Here is an 18,733-nt window from a genome sequence, read left to right on the forward strand (position 1 = left end):
TGTTTCTGTTTTGTTATATATATTAGTTTGTTTTATTTTTTAGATTTCACATATAAGTGGTAGCATAGAGTATTTGTCTTTCTCTGTCTGACTTATTTCACAAAGCATAATTCTCTCTAGGTCCATTCACATTGTTGCAAATGGCAGAATTTCATTCATTTTTTTTTAATTGTTACAAATATTTATTAAAAAGTGCAATTCAAAGTTTAGGCAAGTACATCATTGCAAACCACACACACACAAAGGGAAAACAAAAGCCCAACACAAACAAAAAAACAAGATACAAACAAAACAAGAAAAAAAATTTAGCATGCTAAGGAATGGACCCCAAGAGATGAGGAGACAGAAGTCAAAGCTAGAACTCTACCCAGATGTTGCTGTGCTTCCCAAGTGCAAAAGAAGGTGTAGAGGAGAGACCTGCAGCCTCTACCACTAAGTGCTGGCTCTGGGTTCAGCTGCTACTTCAATATTAGGTTTTCATCAGGGAGGTTATAAAAGTATCCTATATACATGTGTACACTGGAGGCATTTTAAAAGTCATCAGAAGCTTGAAGTGTATAGTGTCTCAGCAGCTTCAGCTACTAAAGCCCAATTAAAGCGTCTGTCATTTAAATTTGGATTGGCTTAGTCATTTGAATGGATGATAAAATCGAATTGTGAATGAAAATGGCTGAGTAATATTCCATTATGTATATATACCACATCTTTATCCATTCATCTGTTGATGGGCACTTAGTTTCCTTCCATATCTTGGCCCTTGTAAATAATTCTGCTGTGAACATTGGGGTGCATGTAACTTTTTGAATTAGTGTTTTCATTTTCTTTGGATATATACCCAGGAGTGAAATTGCTGGATCATATGGTAGTTCTATTTTCAGTTTTTTGAAGAACCTTTATACTGTTTTCCAGTATGGTTGCACCAATTTACATTCCCACCAACAGTGCACAAGAGTTCCCTTTTTCCCACATCCTTGCCAACATTTGATATTTGTGGGGTTTTTTATGATAACCATTCTGTAAGGTGTGAAGTGATATTTCACTGTGATTCTGATTTGCATTTCTCTGATGATCAGTGATGTTAAGCATCTTTATATGTGCCTGTTGGCCATCTGTAGGTTTTCTTTGGGTAAATGTCTATTCTGGTCTTCTGCCCATTTTTTAATCAGCTTGCTTGTTTTTCTGATATTGACTTGTATGAGCTCTTTACATATGTTAGATATTAATTCCTTATTGTTCATATCATTTACAGATATTTTCTCCCATTCAGTAGGTTGTCTTTTCATTTTGTCAGTGGTTTCCTTTGCAATGCAAAAACTTTTAAATTTAATTAGGTCCCATTTGCTTACTTTTGCTTTTACTTCTTTTGCTTAGGAGACAGATCTGATAAAATATTGCTATGATTTATGTCAAAGAGTATTCTGCTTACAATCTCTTCTAGGAGTTTTATGGTTTCAGGTCTTACATTTACGCCTTTAATCCATTTTGAGTTTATTTTTGTATATGGCATGAAGAAATGTTCTAATCTCATTCTTATACAAGTAGCTGTACAGTTTTCCCAGTACCACTTATTGAAGGGACTGTCTTTTCTCCATTGTATACTCTTGCCTCTTTTGTCATATATTAATTGACTATAAGTGTGTAGGTTTATTTCTGGGCTCTCTATTCTATTCCACTGATCTATGTATCTGTTTTTGTACCAGTTCCATGCTGTTTTGATTACTGTAGCTTTGTAGTATAGTCTGAAGGCAGGGACCGTGATACCTCCAGCTTTGTTCTTTTTTCCCAAGATTGTTTTCGAAACTTGGGGTTTTTTATGGTTCCATAGAAATTTTAGGATTATTTATTCTAGTTCTGTGGAAAATGTCATGGGTGGTTTGATAGGGATTGCATTAAATCTGTAGATTGCTTTGGGTAGTATGGAAATTTTAACAATATTGATTCTTCCAATCCAAGAACATGGGATATCTTTTCATTTCTTTGTATCACCTTCAATTTCCTTCATCAGTGTTTTATAGTTTTCAAAGTATAGGTCTTTCACTTCCTTGGTTAAGTTTATTCCTAGGCATTTTATTCTTTTTGACACAATTTTAAACAGGATTATTTTCTTCCTTTCTCTTTCTGGTAGTTCATTATTAGTGTATTGAAAAGCAATAGATTTCTGTATATTAATCTTGCATCTTGCAATTTGCCTGAATTCATTTATTAGTTCTTATAGTTTTTTTGTAGAGACTTTAGGATTTTCTATATTATAGTATCATGTCATCTGCAGATAGTTACAGTTTTACCTCTTCCCTCCCAATTTGGATGATTTTACTTCTTTTTCTTGTTGGATTTCTGTGGCTAAGACTTTCAATACTGTGTTAAATAGAAGTGGAGAGCATGGACATCCTTGTCTTGTTCCTGACTTTAGAGGAAAGGCTCTTAGCTTTTCACTGTTGAGTATGTTGTTAGCTATGGGTTTGTCTTTTTTTTTTTTTTATATGGGTTTGTCTTAAATGGCCTTTATTATTTTGAGATATGTTCCTTCTGTACCCAGTTTGATGAGAGTTTTTATCATGAATGGATGTTGAATTTTGTCAAATGCTTTTTCTGAATCTATTGAGATGATCATGTGATTTTTATCCTTCCTTTTGTTAATGTGGTGCATCACATTGATTGATATGCAAATATTGAACTGTCCTTGCATCCTTGGAATAAATCCCACTTGATCATAGTGTATGATCCTTTTTTATATATTGTTGAATTTGGTTTGCTAATATTTCATTGAGGATTTTTGCATCTATATTCATCAGAGATATTGGCCCATAATTTTCTTTTTTTTGTATTGTCTTTGGCGTTTTGGTATCAGGGTAATGGTGGCCTCAGAGAATAAATTTTGGAGTTTTCCCTCCTCTTAAATTTTTTGGAATAGTCTGAGAAGGATAGATATTAATTCTCTTTTATATGTTTGCTAGAATTCCCCTATGAAGCTGTCTGCTCCTGGACTTATGTTTGCTGGGAGTTTGTTTTTTTTTTTATTACAAATTCAATTTCAATATTACTGATCAGTCTGTTCAGATTGTCTGTTTCTTCCTGATTTAGTCTTGACAGGTTGTATGTTTCTAGAAAATTTTCTGTCTCTTCTAGGTTGTCAAATTTGTTGGCATTTAACTGTTCACGGTATTCTCTTATGATTTTTTTTTGTATCTCTGTGGTATTTGTTGTTATTTCTCTTCTTTCATTTCTTATTTTGTTTATTTGGGTCCATAAAGTAGAAAATCTCTTATATGTGTGTAATTGCATACCCCAAAGAAGAAAACCAAAGCAATGGAAGAAAATAAATATGAAACATTCTAACTCAGGAAAATTCTTGAAATTAAAAAAGGAAAGACTTTAATTTCAAAGAATAATTTCTTGCCCAAATCTATACAAAAAGAGCAAGTCATTTATTTGGAAAAGAAAAGCAGATGAGAGAGAGTGAGTGAGGGAATGGGAGAGAGGAGCTACAGGTAAAAAGAGAGTAAGAGACATATCAACCCATCAAATGCATGAACCTTATTTGGATATTGATTCAAAAAAACAAACAAACAAATTTTAACATGTTTAATACAATTAGAAAGTTGAAACACTGCATATTTGATAATATTAAGGAATTGTAATTTATGGACATAACGGCATTGTAGTTATGATTTTTAAAAGGTCCTTTATTTTTAGAGATACCTCCTTAAATATCTATAAATGAAATTATATGATGTCTGATATTTGCTTTAAAATAATAAAGGAGGAAGGGAAGTAATTAATTAGATAGATAAAACAACATTGGCCATGAACTGATAATTGCTGAAGCAGTGTGACAGTTAAATGGGATGGTTCATGGTATATTGTCTACTTGGTATATGTTTTAAATGATTTGCAATACAACGTTTAAAAAGAATTTTTTGTCCTCAATAGGATGGAAACTTCAAGCCTAGGCAAAATAAATGTTTTCCATTTTCCTAAATAAACCTAAAGACTTCTAGAGTGCCAACTTATGGAAATCTTTCCCCTCGTGTCATGGTAGCCTGCTGCAATTGTTTAGATAAATCTTCTTTAACATTAATTTAACTTCTTTTAACATCTACTCAACTGGATGCATGTGTCTGAGAAGGATTTCATGGTTTTTTTTTAGGATTGTGGAAAAGGGATATTACAGTGAACGAGATGCTGCAGATGCTGTCAAACAAATCCTGGAGGCAGTTGCTGTAAGTATGAAGTGACAGCAATAGTGTAACTCTGGGTAATGTCTTCCTTTTACAGAATCATCATATAGGAAGTGTATATCTGTGACAAGCCGTAAAATTTACAGAAAAACGGTATGAAATATTTACTAGAAAATGTTGAACAAATTTATATTTTCTATTGATAACTCAGACTCTGAAAGATGCAGTCCTCATATGTAATGCCATAAGTTTGTAAAAATCATTTCCATTCTATTATTATGAATCAGATCAGACTTTGGTGCCTATAGTTGTTCTTTTCTCTCTCTTTCCATTTCTTTAGTTTATCTCTTTATTGTTTTTCTTGTTTGGTAAGGAAGTGGAAAAATGTTCAAGGAGATAAATATAGACCTTAGAGCATAGAGATTATTAATTTTTCTTTCAAGAGAAGAAATGAGTAAATTAGGAGAAAAATTCTGACAACTTTATTTTTTTTAAAGGGAGAAGTATGTTAACATTTTAAACTGGAATAAAGTTTTGTAAGTTAATGATGGAAACATGGACACACATTTACCAAAAAATATGTATATATAATTTTGAGAAGTTGGTTTGTATTGAATTAATAAGGAAATATTTACCTGAATAAGACTCAACTGGTGCAGATCTTCCTATAGATTAGTGGTGTCTAGTATGTCCTGGGACACTTTGGTGATTTATTTATTGAATATAAATCCAGAACAAATTATTCTCTGAATAAACAGGATGGGACCCAAAGGGACGTATTTATTAGGATCAGTTAAAGAGACAAATCTATAAAATATACCCAGAATTAATATATATTCTATTAATCAGAGTCAGTTATATAACTAAAATCATTAGTCAATATCTTGAGGAGCCACAGTGACACAAGTACATGTCCTGTGAATTTTACCTACAACCAAAACAAGAAGGAGGGAAGGAGGAAGGAAGGAAGGAAGGAAGGAGGGAGGGAGGGAGGACTCTTGATACCTAACAAGCTTATGTACCAATTGTGGGTGGAAAAAAAAAAATCCAGTCTTCACAATCTTTGCATAGGGCTGCTAGAAATAGAAGATCTGTGATCTAACAAAATCCATTATTATCAACGCCAAGTTCGTATGGCTTTATAACCCAGACTTTCCAAATTATTTTTTCCTATAAAGCGTTTTGATCTTTTTGCTATGGTGGGGGATTAAAAGTTTGAGGGCTTCCCTGGTGGCCCAAGGGCTTCCCTGGTGGCACAGTGGTTGGGAGTCCGCCTGCCGATGCAGGGGACGTGGGTTCGTGCCCTGGTCTGGGAGGGTCCCACATGCCACGGAGCGGCTAGGCCCGTGAGCTGTGGCCGCTGGGCCTGCGCGTCTGGAGCCTGTGCTCCACAACGGGAGAAGCCACAGTGGTGAGAGGCCAAAAAAAAGTTTGAATTTGGGGTGGATAAAAGCTGGAGAAGATGCCATGGAATTTTACTTTAAATACACAATGCAGTTCCTGATTATATGAATTTTGAATATCAAATTCATCTTTCACCACACCTAAAATAACCACTCCATTCCAGATTTTTCATCAGATACAATATATTTACCATCTTGGCTTCCTAAGCCTGCCAACTTGGGGATCGTTTTTAACTTTTCCATCACCTTCTCTCCTCACATCCACCTTCCCAACTTCAGTTGAATCTCTCTTCAAGTATCCATGAACATAATCCTGCTCCCTATGTCATGCTATGACTATTTCTAGCATGACTTTAAAAAACACTTCTGGTTGCTTCCAATTCCTATCTCTAAATATACATCTGTATATGTCTATCAATCCTCCTTTGCAGTCACTGTTTTCATTTTGTCCCTTTTGAGTTCAGTAATGGTAGTTTTATGCCTTACTTAAATACTCATTTTAAATCTTCTTTTTTCACTACTGTGTTCCATAGATTATCTATTCAAGTAAACTTGCTGGCAGTGGCCCACTATCACTTTCCTCAAATCAGGCAGGCAGCTGGTATAGCAGTTAAGAGTACTTTGGGGGCTTCCCTGATGGCGCAGTGGTTGAGAATCTGCCTGCCAATGCAGGGGACACGGGTTCGAGCCCTGGTCTGGGAAGATCCCACATGCCGCGGAGCAGCTGGGCCCATGAGCCACAACTACTGAGCCTGCGCGTCTGGAGCCTGTGCTCCACATCAAGAGAGGCCTTGATAGTGAGAGGCCCGCGCACCCCGATGAAGAGTGGCCCCAGCTCGCCGCAACTAGAGAAAGCCCTCACACAGAAAGGAAGACCCAACAGAGCCAAAAATAAATAAATTAATTTTTTTAAAAAAGAGCACTTTGGGAGTCAAACAGATCTGGGTTCCGTTTCTAGATGTGCAAGCTTGGGTCTATCACTAAATACCTCTGAGCCTCAGCTTCCGCATGTAAAATAGGCATAACATTCAACCTAACAGGGTTGTGGAAAAGACTAAATGAGATAAGGTATGGAAATCATAGCAATCTACAAAAAAGAGGGAAAAGAGGATAAGCAACTTCAGACTCAGAATATTCATTTAAAGATGTATTACATCTTATAAATCTATATATACATATACATTCCACAGCTGAGTACTAAAATAAAAGACAAATGACAATGGTAGGTGCTCAAAAATATTTGCTGAATAAATAAATGAAAATTTATCAAAATAGCCAGAAATAACCACTATTCTATATTTTGTCTTTCTAGATGATGTCACATTTACTGAAACATTCTTATAATCATTTTTCTACTCAATTCGTATGAAACAAAACTATGTAATTTGCTTCCATTCATAAGATTCTTTTCTACTCCCTTACTATCATTTAATTCTTTTCCTTTCATTCAAAACTTACCTTCTTCAATATGTTTTTTCATTCAAAACTTTCATTTTGAAAGTTTCATTCAAAACTTACCTTCTTCAATATGTTTTTTCTGGTTGCCTCCATCCATTTAGGTCAGCTCTTGACTCTTTTGGCTTATCACAGTGGGCATGCTTCAATTTAGTGATACCTCGGGTGGCTGACTGGGAGAATTCTCATTCAGTGAATGAGAAATGGATGCTTTCAGCATCAGGATTTTCCCGCTGTTGGAGTTACATCAATTGAGGGATAAAAGAGCCACCAATAGAGATGGAGATGGAGGTGCTCCACATAGAACACAGGGACTAGAGTTCCTAGAACTCTATTTCAGGTCTGCAAAAGATGGATTGGTTAGTCTACTGCTAATCTTAAATTTAAAACAAAAACTGTGTTATTTTACCTACTCATAAAGCTCTACAAAGCTCCAGTTTAGGAAGCAGGTTACTGCATTCAAGTCAAACATTCTTTGAAAGAAGTTTTATAAAACTCAGAGTTTCTCTGATTGCTGCCCCTAAGGGTTAACTTAGAGAAAAAAATTAATTTCCCTCAGTGTTTCACAGGTAGAAAGCAAACAATTTAAAACTTGTGAGAAGTAGCTGACATTTATGAAATAGTTTATTGTCAACTACATGGCTATAGATAGCTATAAAAATAAGACAGTTGGGAACTCAAAGTAATCAGTGATATATCTCACATTTCCCCTGAATCACACACTTTTAAGACTGTATCTAGGCTGGTTTTTGAAAGCACAGAAGTAGAAAACTTCAAGATTAAAAATTTCTTGGGAAATATGTCACAGGCATAATGACACCCCTTAGGCAACAAATCTTGTAATCCTTCTCTTCCTCCTCACTTCATCCCAATTCCTGCCCCAAATATTTCACACTATTTGTCTGACTGTAATCTTACTCCTTCTGCATTTTAGCTTTAAATAGCATTTTTGAAAGCTTTTAAAATGAATATGAAAGATGTTTCCCGCTTTGCGTTTGAATTCATTCAGTTAGTCTTTAAGTGCAGATCTTTAAGCCTTCTTGAGTAGTCTATCTTCCTGAAATGAATTCAAGGTTGTCGCAAGTTAAACGGTCCAGTCAGTCTGGACATTCAGGAAGGGTCATCGTGTCATGTGTCATAAACCACAAGGCCAAACCTTAAAGCCCTCCTTTTCCATTTACTTGTAGAGATAACCAGGGACTGTTTCATCTCCTCTGGCAGCTCACTATTGCCACCACCTCTAGTTCTTTCCTTGTTATCATTGCTATCCTACTGTTCCTCTGTTTTCAAAAAAATTACTGTCCTTCTCTTTTTTCCACCCCTAATGCTGCCTCCCCTCTTTTGCTAACCACAGTTCTCTTGGGCATGTATTAATTTCAAAGACATGAACTTGGAGCCTGGAGAAACTTGTAATATAGGAGTATACACTGAACTTAATAAAATAAAAGGAAATGGTTGAAAAAATATTAAATATGTTTGCTATCCCAACACAGAGATTTTTTTTGTTCAAATCGTTTTAAATATTATGGTGATGGGCGTGAAGAGTTGCAGACAAAAACATCTCACCCTTTAAGGTTATGGAAAAAAATATGGTGTCTGAACATCAAAGAAAAACAGGAAATGGACATGATTATAAGGATGCAGAAATAGTCGAAGCTCCTTTTGGTAAATTTTTTAAAACCTGTAATCTCCCCTAAAAAAAGAACAAATTTAGCCTATTAGAGAATCAGTCGATAAAGAACTAATGATTAGATAGTGAAGAACTGGAAAGGCAAAAGGGGAACACTAAGCTAATGTATTGTAGAGGGAGCAGCCTCGAGAAGCAGCCTCCTCTTGGACTGGAGAAACCAAGTAAAGAAGTTGAGATTATTAAAATTTAGAAGTTTAAAGGAGGTGCTCTATAGACCTGTGTGAAAGTTCACTGCTTGGCTAGGCTGGTGTCTCTTTTCTGACATCAGAGGCATTGCCCATGCAGCGGGCACTCAGACCTTTGAGAACGGTGTTCTGGCCAGCTAGTGCTGGTGTTACTGAAGAGGGACTCTGGGATTGGTTCTGTGACCCTTGGAAAAGTGGAAACTGGAATTAGCAACTGCTATCGGAATGATCTGCCACTGCGGGGTTAAAAAGTGTTTCAAAGGTACATGGGAAGAACAAGCAGAAAGACAGACTCAGAAAGGGAGCAAGTCCTTTCATCCGCTTCAAGGCTTCCACTCTTCCTAGTGCCCTCTAATGGCAGAGCCAAACAGGAAGCCAGCAGAGGAAAAGTGTCACTTGTAACTCAAGTCCCCGCTTCACAAACCGGACTGTAGAAGGGCAGATATAAAGTTGAGAGACAATAGCTTAGTAAATGGTACCGGAAGTTATTTGAAAACAAAAATCAATTCTCAAAATTTCTGTTTCTATTCATAGATTCTTTAAAGTCTTCATAGTCTTTACTAATGTGTGTGAAATGGTTCTAGAGCTTAATGAATTCAAAACAAGTGCAGCAGCATTAAAAAAATTACCATCGGGCTTCCCTGGTGGCGCAGTGGTTGAGGGTCCGCCTGCCGATGCAGGGGACGTGGGTTTGTGCCCTGGTTCGGGAGAATCCCGAATGCCGCGGAGCGGCTGGGCCCACGAGCCGTGGCCGCTGAGCCTGCGCGTCCGGAGCCTGTGCTCCGCGACGGGAGAGGCCACAGCAGTGAGAGGCCCGCGTACCAGAAAAGAAACAAAAACAAACAAAAACACACAAAAAAAATTACCATCTAGGGACTTCCCTGGTGGCGCAGTGGTTAAGAATCCGCCTGCCAATGCAGGGGACACGGGTTCGAGCCCTAGCCTGGGAAGATCCCACATGCCGCGGAGCAACTAAGCCCGTGCGCCACAACTACTGAGCCCGTCTGCCACAGCTACTGAAGTCCCCGCGCCTAGAGCCCGAGCTCCGCAACAAGAGAAGCCACCTCAATGAGAAGCCTGCACACCGCAGTGGAAAAGTAGTCCCCGCTCGCCGCAACTAGAGAAAGTCTGCGCGCAGCAACGAAGACCCAATGCAGCCAAAAATAAATAAATTTATTTTAAAGAAATTACTATCTATATTTACTACCAAGTACTATGCTTGATAACATTTATAGGTTTAATGGGCAGTATATATGTCATTCAACTTTACATTATTTGACATGTTTAAGCCTCCTTCCACCTGACCTCTTATTCCTGTTGACAGAACCAATCTACTTTTATAAAGATGGGAAAAGCTAAAACTTCTTCTCCCACCCTCCCTTGCAGCTAGTCAAGGGCATATGACCTGATCCTCACCAATGAGTTTTGATGGGCAGTCTGCTTGTGAGTTATTAGAAAAGTTTCTCTTTAATAAAAGGAGAACCAGGGGAGGAAAGGTCTTTTCTCTTTTTCACTGTCATATTGGAGTCTGTGTATGAAGCTGGGAACTGCTTTTGCTGTCTTATAATTATGAAGAGAAACATAACAATGTTGAAGAAGGCAGAGAAAAAAGTAGACATCATTGGAATTCTCCTGCTTGATATCTCATAGATGATAATGAGCTTCTCAAAATTTCTGCCACTTTAAATTGTATATCTTGTTACTTAAAGCAAAAAGATACTGAACTTCTTATTAAATAAACTTTTGAGTATATACTAATAATGGTTCTGTGGTCAGAGCAAATTGTATAGTTTTCCGTCTATCTAAACATAACATGAAGGGCATACTCCTAGATAAAAAGATTCTGGTCCCTCACATTTCTAAAAACTGAATTTCACTGAACGTAAAACACACATCCACATACTGATAAATGAGGATTAAATATGATTTGAAGGGATGCTGAGGTTTAAGGTCATTAACAATAAGCTTGCTTCTGACACTTGTTCTTTGTTTTTGTGAATATTTTTCTCGCTTGGGTCCACTTATTGTCAATAGAAAGATTCTTCTGAGGACTTAATTAAGCAATGAGAGACTAAGAAAGAAAATGGGGGGGGTTGTTGTTTAAGTTTGTCGGTTCCTATGGTATTTACATTTTTTTCTGGGGAGATTTTGTCCCTTGTTACTTCCATTTGAACGTTGATCTCTGGAGGGTGGATTTTAATGCAAGGCTCAGGCATTAAAACACTATAATGATAATTTTACCAGTAAAAAGTAAAAGTGGTTATATATTCTTACTAAGAATTGAGAGATTACATTCACCAGAGAAGAAATAACAAATAGTTCTGTTAATGTTCTAATTTTTTTATTTATAAACATAGAATAAAATAGATCAATGGCTTAGGCATAGCATAGATATTTTATCAAAAAAAATTTGGAGCAAAAAAAAATCTACATTCTGAAAATTATATCTCGATATTAGGAACCTGGAGATCTAAAAATAATGCCTGGGAAGGAGTTTCCTTTCTCATTAAATGTTTCTGTACATCATTATCGACAATGATATCAAAAGTTTATCAAATTCTAAGTGGCCTTCTCTCTTTTGATTCCAGGGAATCACAATAAATTCTAGAGTAAATATCTAGGAATTTTCCAAGTACTATATACAAAATATCATGTTAATTGTTACATTCTAAATGACTTGTTCTTTCTGTAAATGATGTCGGTAATTCAGTTCAACCATTAGCTGATTCTCTGGAATGTGCCAAAATCTTGGATACAGAGATTAAGTTCATTAGCTTATAGAGCAGATAGACACATAAGCACATAGCTGTAAGATGACATATGTGCACCAATTGATGCGTTTTGCAACGTCAAAGACATTAGGGAGGGTGAAACCTATTCAAGACATCTAAAATGAAACTGAGTCAGAAAAATCTTGCCAGAGGATGTTATGTCTGTGTTGGGTTTTAAAAGAAAAATTGCTGTTTAGTAGTCAGCCAGTATGAAAAAAAGGGAATACCAGGAATACTCTTTTTCTCCCACAAATTTTTATAGAACATAATAGACCAAAGATGCAAAGGCATGAACTTCTGGTCTTTGGATATTGCTAGAAAGTAAAGTACACTTGGTGAGAACTGGGGTTTGAGCGAGAGGTATGGATCTTGTCCAGAGAGGCATACATGAAAGAAGTTCCCATGTTTCTGTAGATGAGGAGACCCTGAAAGACTTCTGCTGCAGGACCATCATCCTTCATGGCAGCATGAAGTCCAAAAGCAGGGCAGCCAGTTAAGAGGTTATGAAAATGTCCAGTCAAGAGATGAAAAGCATCTAAAAGGATATGGTTTGTGATTCTATGAATGAAATATGCTAACAGCTAAGCCCAGGATTCCCCTTGGGTCTTCACTGCCAATATTTATGAATGTTACATATGTGAAGACTTAGAGATTATGAGAAATAAACTAGAGTGGGGAACATGCATAGAAGAGGACTTAGAGGATTGATAAGAAATTCTCATCAAACTTCCTCACCTTTATTAACATTACAGTGCAGTCTCTTCTCACCTCTCTGCCCACTTGCTCTCTGAGGCTTTACTCCATTCTCTTCCATACAGTTACACAGTTCCTCTAATGAACTTTTTCTTCAATTCCTATTTCCTTCACCTACATTTTTTTTTCCTTTTATACTCTCTTTTGCCTCTCCTCTAGCTGAGAACAAATGATGAAAAAAACAACAGCAAAAAATAACAAACATTTTAAGAGACCAACCAAAGCCTCTAGCCCAGGATGACCATATTCCCTACACACAACATGCACTGTAGGTCCTGAGGAGAGCTACAGAAAGTAAACATGAGACACAGTCCCTGCCTGGAAAGATTTAACAAGAAAAAGAGGGTAAAAAATAACATCTAAGTTATCTTTCTTAGAAGGAAACACCTTGGGATTGAGGTGAATGTCTTCACTATTCCAAAAGCCCATTGAAATGTCATGCACATGAGGTTACTGTGTAGATATGACCTGATTCTTACTTGATGTCCTTGCATTACAGTCTTTAGAGGTTCATTCACAGCTGTTCTGTCAGGCTTCAGTTGCTAAAGGAATGAGATTCACGGAATCCTTGACTTTGGAGCAGGAGAATTGGATAACCTCAAGTAAGGGTAGGAAAATTTTTTCTAGTTAACAGCGGCAGTATTTAAAAAAAGGCACAAAAAAGGAAACAAAATGTAGTAAGAGATCTACCTGCAGTTTCCTTATGAGGTCAGGAAAGGCACACATTTTTTCTGTTTCTATAGATGACCTACAAAGACTTAATGTGAATAAAGAAAAAGAAAAAAGATGGGAATTCAAGCTATAAGGGAATATGGTTTTAAGTAAAGTAATAAGTTTTAATTACATTTAAAAATGCTTATTCCAAGCAGGTGTGTATCAACCATGAGAGGAAGGATATTATCATATTATCATGATACCTTTTCTAGTTTAAACAAACCTTACTCTAATTGGCAATTTGGCCTATTTTCCGTTCCTGTGATACAGTATTTCACATCTATGTATTCTGTTCCTCTAACCCTGAATGCTCTGAAAAGCTAAAATTCAGAAAAAGCTGAGCAAAGAATTCTACCACCCACAATGGGCGCTCTAGGAGGACAGTCTCTTCTTTACGTCAATATAGTTTATGTGTGACAACCTCTACCTATGGGCTGCAAGGGAATGACTCTAAGCTAAAAAGATTCCTTTGAAAATGATCCCCTTTTAGGAAAGAATTATCGTGTGGGAAATATCAAAGTATTGTGGCTTGAAGGTGAACAGTGATCCTTTCTTTGTATGTGTGCTTCTCTCCAAGGATGGTGGAGTAACTAGGGTTAAATTCTAGCTAACTATTTCTGTGTTGTTTTTTCATTGATTATTTATTGGAGCATGGGGATGGGACCATGAAATTTATATCCTTGCTCTTGGGTAACAGTTGTCTGCCCCGTAACTGAAGTACTCTCTGCCTTGAGGAAATGAAGTCCTATTTTGTATTATAAGGATGAATGTGAATCTTCTACTTATGATGTCTTTGACCCATAAAAAATGAATTTTTATTTTGAAAATGGTTAATTCAGAAGTAGTGTGGAAAAATGAATAATCCTCTGAAAGAGTCAGGTAAATATTTTTTTATTTCTGGGTCAGAAGAAGAGCTTTCAGGCAACATTATAATAATACTCCGTTAACTTCATTCCTTGAACATGGACTTTTGATTTTAGTATTATTAAATAATTCAAGAACAAATTCTGCAAAAGTTTTACAAAGTATTTTGCCTGCCTCATAAATGAGAAATATACAATTCAATGAAGATGTCAAATTAACAAACAGGTAGAGGCCTAGGTCATAGCTATAGATTGCACCAGTCATGGAAACAGAAGGTTAACTTGGTTTTCTTGTTTTAGTCACTGTCTTTGGTCCCATCTCAAGTGTGTAGCTCCTGAATAAGGAGTGCTCACAAAAAATCCAGCTTACTCACTTTGGGTAAGATTCAGTTTCTCAATGGAAACAACAGGAACACTAGTTTCATTTGGGCAGGGCAGTTCTTTGTAGGTGTTTAGCATCACTGGCTATATTAACCTGTTCAGGCTGCTATAACAGAATACCACAGATTGGGTGGCTTAAGGAAAAAACATTTGTTTCCCACAGTTCCGGAAGTTAAAAGTCCCAGAACAGAATGCCAGCATGGTCAGATTCTTAGTGAGGGCTCTATCCTAGGCTTTAGACTGCAGTCTTCTTGCAGTATCCTCACAAGGGAGAGAGAGCAAGCTCTGGTCTCTTCATCTTCTTATAAGGGCACTAATCCCATCACGAGGTCTCCACCCTCAAAACTTCATCTAAATCTACTTACTTCAAAAGGCTTCACCTCCAAATACCATCACATTGGGGATTAGGGCTTCAACATATGAATTCTGGGGGGACATAAACATTCAGTCCATACCATTAACCTCAATACAGTACACTGAATGCCATAGGAGGCCAATACATTGCGACTACAAAAAAGAAAAAATTCTTTCACACAGTTTCCAATGCATCTAAGCACAACTGTCCCCTTAATGTGTCTATTCTCACCTTCTCTCTCTGTCTCTTTGTCTCTGTCTCTCTCTCTCTCTCCCCCTCTCTCTTACTTTCAACCTCTCTCCCTTCCTCCTTCCTTCTCTCCCTTCCTATCTTTATTTTGTAAATTCCAGAGAATCATCACCATCCAAAGATCTAAAGAAGCGGAACCACCATTGCAATATATGCAGTGTTGGACATACTAACAATTCTTACTAACTTTTTTGCCTACTTTAAAGAAAAATTTCAGTAACCACCAGAGGTTTCAAAATGTTTTCTTGACCTAGGACAAGAATACCCTTTCTCATTCCAGTGTTCCAGTTTATCTTTCTGCCTTTTGTAAATGTAATTTAAGGCCCCTCTGCAATATCCTCTTTATTTTTGGCTCATGAAAGTAGTGTGAAATAATTCTAATGCATTTTACATGCCATATATTTAATATTAATCTTCTGTGATTTCTGACCTCAGTGTTTCCTCCCAATTATTTATTTTGCTTAAAGTTTACAGAGCCTGCTCTGCTTATTTTTTTCGAGGAGATGGTTCCCTACATTTCATCAATCCATAAAATTTTGCTGGAATGTCAGGGCTCTCCCTATTATGTTATAAACAGGTGGTGAATTAAATAGATAACTATCAATACTTATCTGTGCTCAGGACACAAAAATAGTCAAAACTCAGATTTTATTAATAGAATGTTCCACGTGTTTTTAAAGATATGTATAAGTTGCATGATTTTAGTGGCAAATGATGACCACCAAGAAAATGAATAGTATATATACATAATTTGGAATGTAGACAAGGAAGATTCACATTTAACTGTCCTTTGTTTTCTTTATGTCACAGTATATGTTGAACCGAAAGTACAGTAGTCCCCCTTATCTGAGGTTTTGCCTTCCTTAGTTTCAGTTACCCGCAGTCAACCATGGTCCAATAATATTAAGTGGAAAATTCCAGGAATAAACAATTTATAGTTTTAAATTGCACGCCATTCTGAGTAGCGTGATGAAATCTTGCACCGTCTGGCTCCATCCCGCACCTGATATGAATCATCCCTTTGTCTAGCTTATCCCACTAGTCATTTAGTTGCCATCTAGGTTATCAGATCGACTGTCACAGTATTGTGTGCTTGTATTCAGGTAACCCTTATTTTACTTAGTGATGGCCCCCTTTAAAGCACAAGAGTAGTGTTACTGGCAGTTCGGATATGCCAAAGAGAGCCAAAAAGTGCCTCCTTTAAGTGAAAAGTTCAAAGTTCTTGGGTTAATAAGAAAGAAAAAAAAATCATGTGCTGAGGTTAGTAAGATCTACTAAAATCTATGGTAAGAATGAATCTTCTATGCATGAAACTGTGAAGAAGGAAAAAGAAATCCATGCTAGTTTTGCTGTAACCCCTGAAACTGCAGAAGTTATGGCCGCAGTGCATGATAAATGCTTAAGATGGAAAAGGCATTAAATTTTTACAACAAGATATTTTGAGAGAGGTAAAGTGATTAAAGAAACAGAATAGAGTTTCTACACACCAAAAAAAAAAAAAAAGATATTAGAGAGAGATAGACACCACGTTCACATAACTTTTATTACAGTATATTGTTATAATTATCCTATTTCATTGTTAGGTATTGTTATTAATCTCTTACTTTGCCTAATTTGTACATTAAATTTTATCATAAATACGTATTATAGTAAAAGCAGAGTATATATAGGGTTCAGTACTATTTACGGCTTCAGGCATCTGCTGGGAATATTGGAATGTATCCCCTGCAAATAAGAGGCGGGGGGTGCACTGTATAACTTTCAGCTCTAATTTTGATACAGCAGACCTGCAAGTTGGAGATTACTGCATTGGCATCTCTGTAGTCATCAATTTTCTTCAGATTTATTTTGTGTTACTTAAAAGACTTTCTTTGGATGTTTAGGATCCATCTTGATTTTTAAGATAAAATCATACATCATATCACACCATTTCCCCCCTTAACCCTCTAGTGTCTCCCCATCACAGCCACCCTCTATGCACAGCCCTCAGAGTCCTGCCTGGAAAGGCCTTCTGCTGACCTCATGATCCTCTTTCCATGGGCCTTCATTCACAGCATTCCAATGACCTTCTGTTTCACCAACATGAGAAGCTCTAGTCCAGAGAATTTTGAGCTCTTGTTTGAAACTAGAATATAAATTACCAGGTGTTTTGAACCTCTTCCTACTATGTCCTGCACTCAGAATGGCTCATGGTGTATATTGGGCATTCCATAAATATTTGTTGGATGACTTGACTGACCAAAGATTGTTTATTGCTTCATTCATTTATTCATTCATTTATTCATTCATGCATTTACTCACCACCTAACCAAACAACTAAAACTATTTATTGAGCATATATTTAGACCCTAACACTATACACTCAATAAGAGAGCACATGGCACGTGTGTGCCAAGAGTTTATGTTCTTTAGTTTACCATTTGCTAACTGCAAAATACCCAGTGTATTCATTTTCTAACAAATTACCACAAATTTAGCAACTCAGAACAACTAATTATCTCTCAGATCTGTAGGTCTAAGTCCAGGGGGCTCTACTGGTTCTCTGCTTAGTGTCTCACAAAGTGGAAACTAAGCTGTTAGTTGTCCCGGGTAATTATCTGGAAATTCTAGGAAAGAATCTGCTTCCAAACTCATTGAGCTTCCAAGCTCCTTTGCCAAATTCACATCCGTGTGGTTGTGTGACCAACATCCCCGTTCCCTCACTGCTTGTCAGCCAGGGACTGCTTTCAGCTCCTAAGGACTGCCTCATTCCTTGGCATATGCCTCCCTCCAACTTCAAAGCTAAATTGTTTCAAATCCCTGACTTCCTTTTCTGCTGCCAGCCAGAGAAAACTCTGCTTTTCAAGGGTACATTTGATTTGATTAAACCTATCTGAATAACCTCCTTATTGTCATGTAAATTAATATAATCCTAGGAGTGCTACCTCATCTATTCGTAGATTCCACCCACACTCAGAAGGGAGAGCATTTAATATAAGAGCTAAGTTCACATAGGGGTCATTCATAGAATTCTGCCTATTACACCCAGACCAACCTACTCTTACTAATCAAGGTGTGATGCATTCGTTTTCTAACATAATGTATTCGCTCTAATCAACTCGAAATGTGGATTCTATGGGAAAGTAAATTAGGAATCCAAAGTTCAACATTCAAGGATAAACTTGAATGTCATTGGTTTTCAGGCCTTTCAAAGACTCATTCACTGACAAGTATTTTGGTTTGTTTTTTAATGTGTAGCACTTAATTTGTGTTCTCATGCTCTTCTATTATTCTCTCCTGGAGGTTTTTTTTTTTATTTTCATATGTTAGGAAGTCAATTCTGCTACTTCAGAGTATTAACCACAACAAGTATTTTCAGAGGTTTTCAAAACTATTTGCCATATCTTAGAAAAGAAGCTGAAACACAGATCAGTGATCAAAAAGAAGGAATGTGGCTGAGGCTATGTGTGGCATCTTGGCACAAAAAAAAAAAAGCAATATACTTACATACATTTGTTTTTTTATGTTTCTCTCTAACTTATTTTTTTGCTTAACAATATGCCTTGGAAATTTTTTCCATTTATGTATTAGTTTTCTATTGCTGCATCACAAATTACCACAAACTTGAACACTTAAAATAACACTATATATTATCTTACAATTTTGTAGGTCAAAAGTTAGGCATGGCATGACTAGATTCTCACAATTCCAAAATTAAGGCATCATCAGGGCTGCACTTCTCTCTGGAGGCTCTGGA

At 36.7% G+C, this 18,733-nt stretch overlaps 1 protein-coding gene across 1 annotated transcript in view; it reads left to right on the forward strand.

Annotated features, from left to right (window-relative positions):
• CAMK4 (calcium/calmodulin dependent protein kinase IV) overlaps nucleotides 1-18,733 on the forward strand; it is a 232,622-nt gene that overhangs the window by 153,585 nt on the left and 60,304 nt on the right. The window contains exon 5 of the mRNA XM_089908425.1: nucleotides 4,148-4,220. Within this exon, the coding sequence (XP_089764551.1) occupies nucleotides 4,148-4,220 (73 nt within the window). The remainder of the gene's footprint in view (nucleotides 1-4,147; nucleotides 4,221-18,733) is intronic.

This window comes from Delphinapterus leucas, chromosome 3, assembly GCF_059928025.1.
Source record: "Delphinapterus leucas isolate spDelLeu-1000000601 "Yukka" chromosome 3, BTC_Dleu_Yukka2, whole genome shotgun sequence".
In the NCBI taxonomy this organism is placed as follows: Eukaryota; Metazoa; Chordata; class Mammalia; order Artiodactyla; family Monodontidae; genus Delphinapterus; species Delphinapterus leucas.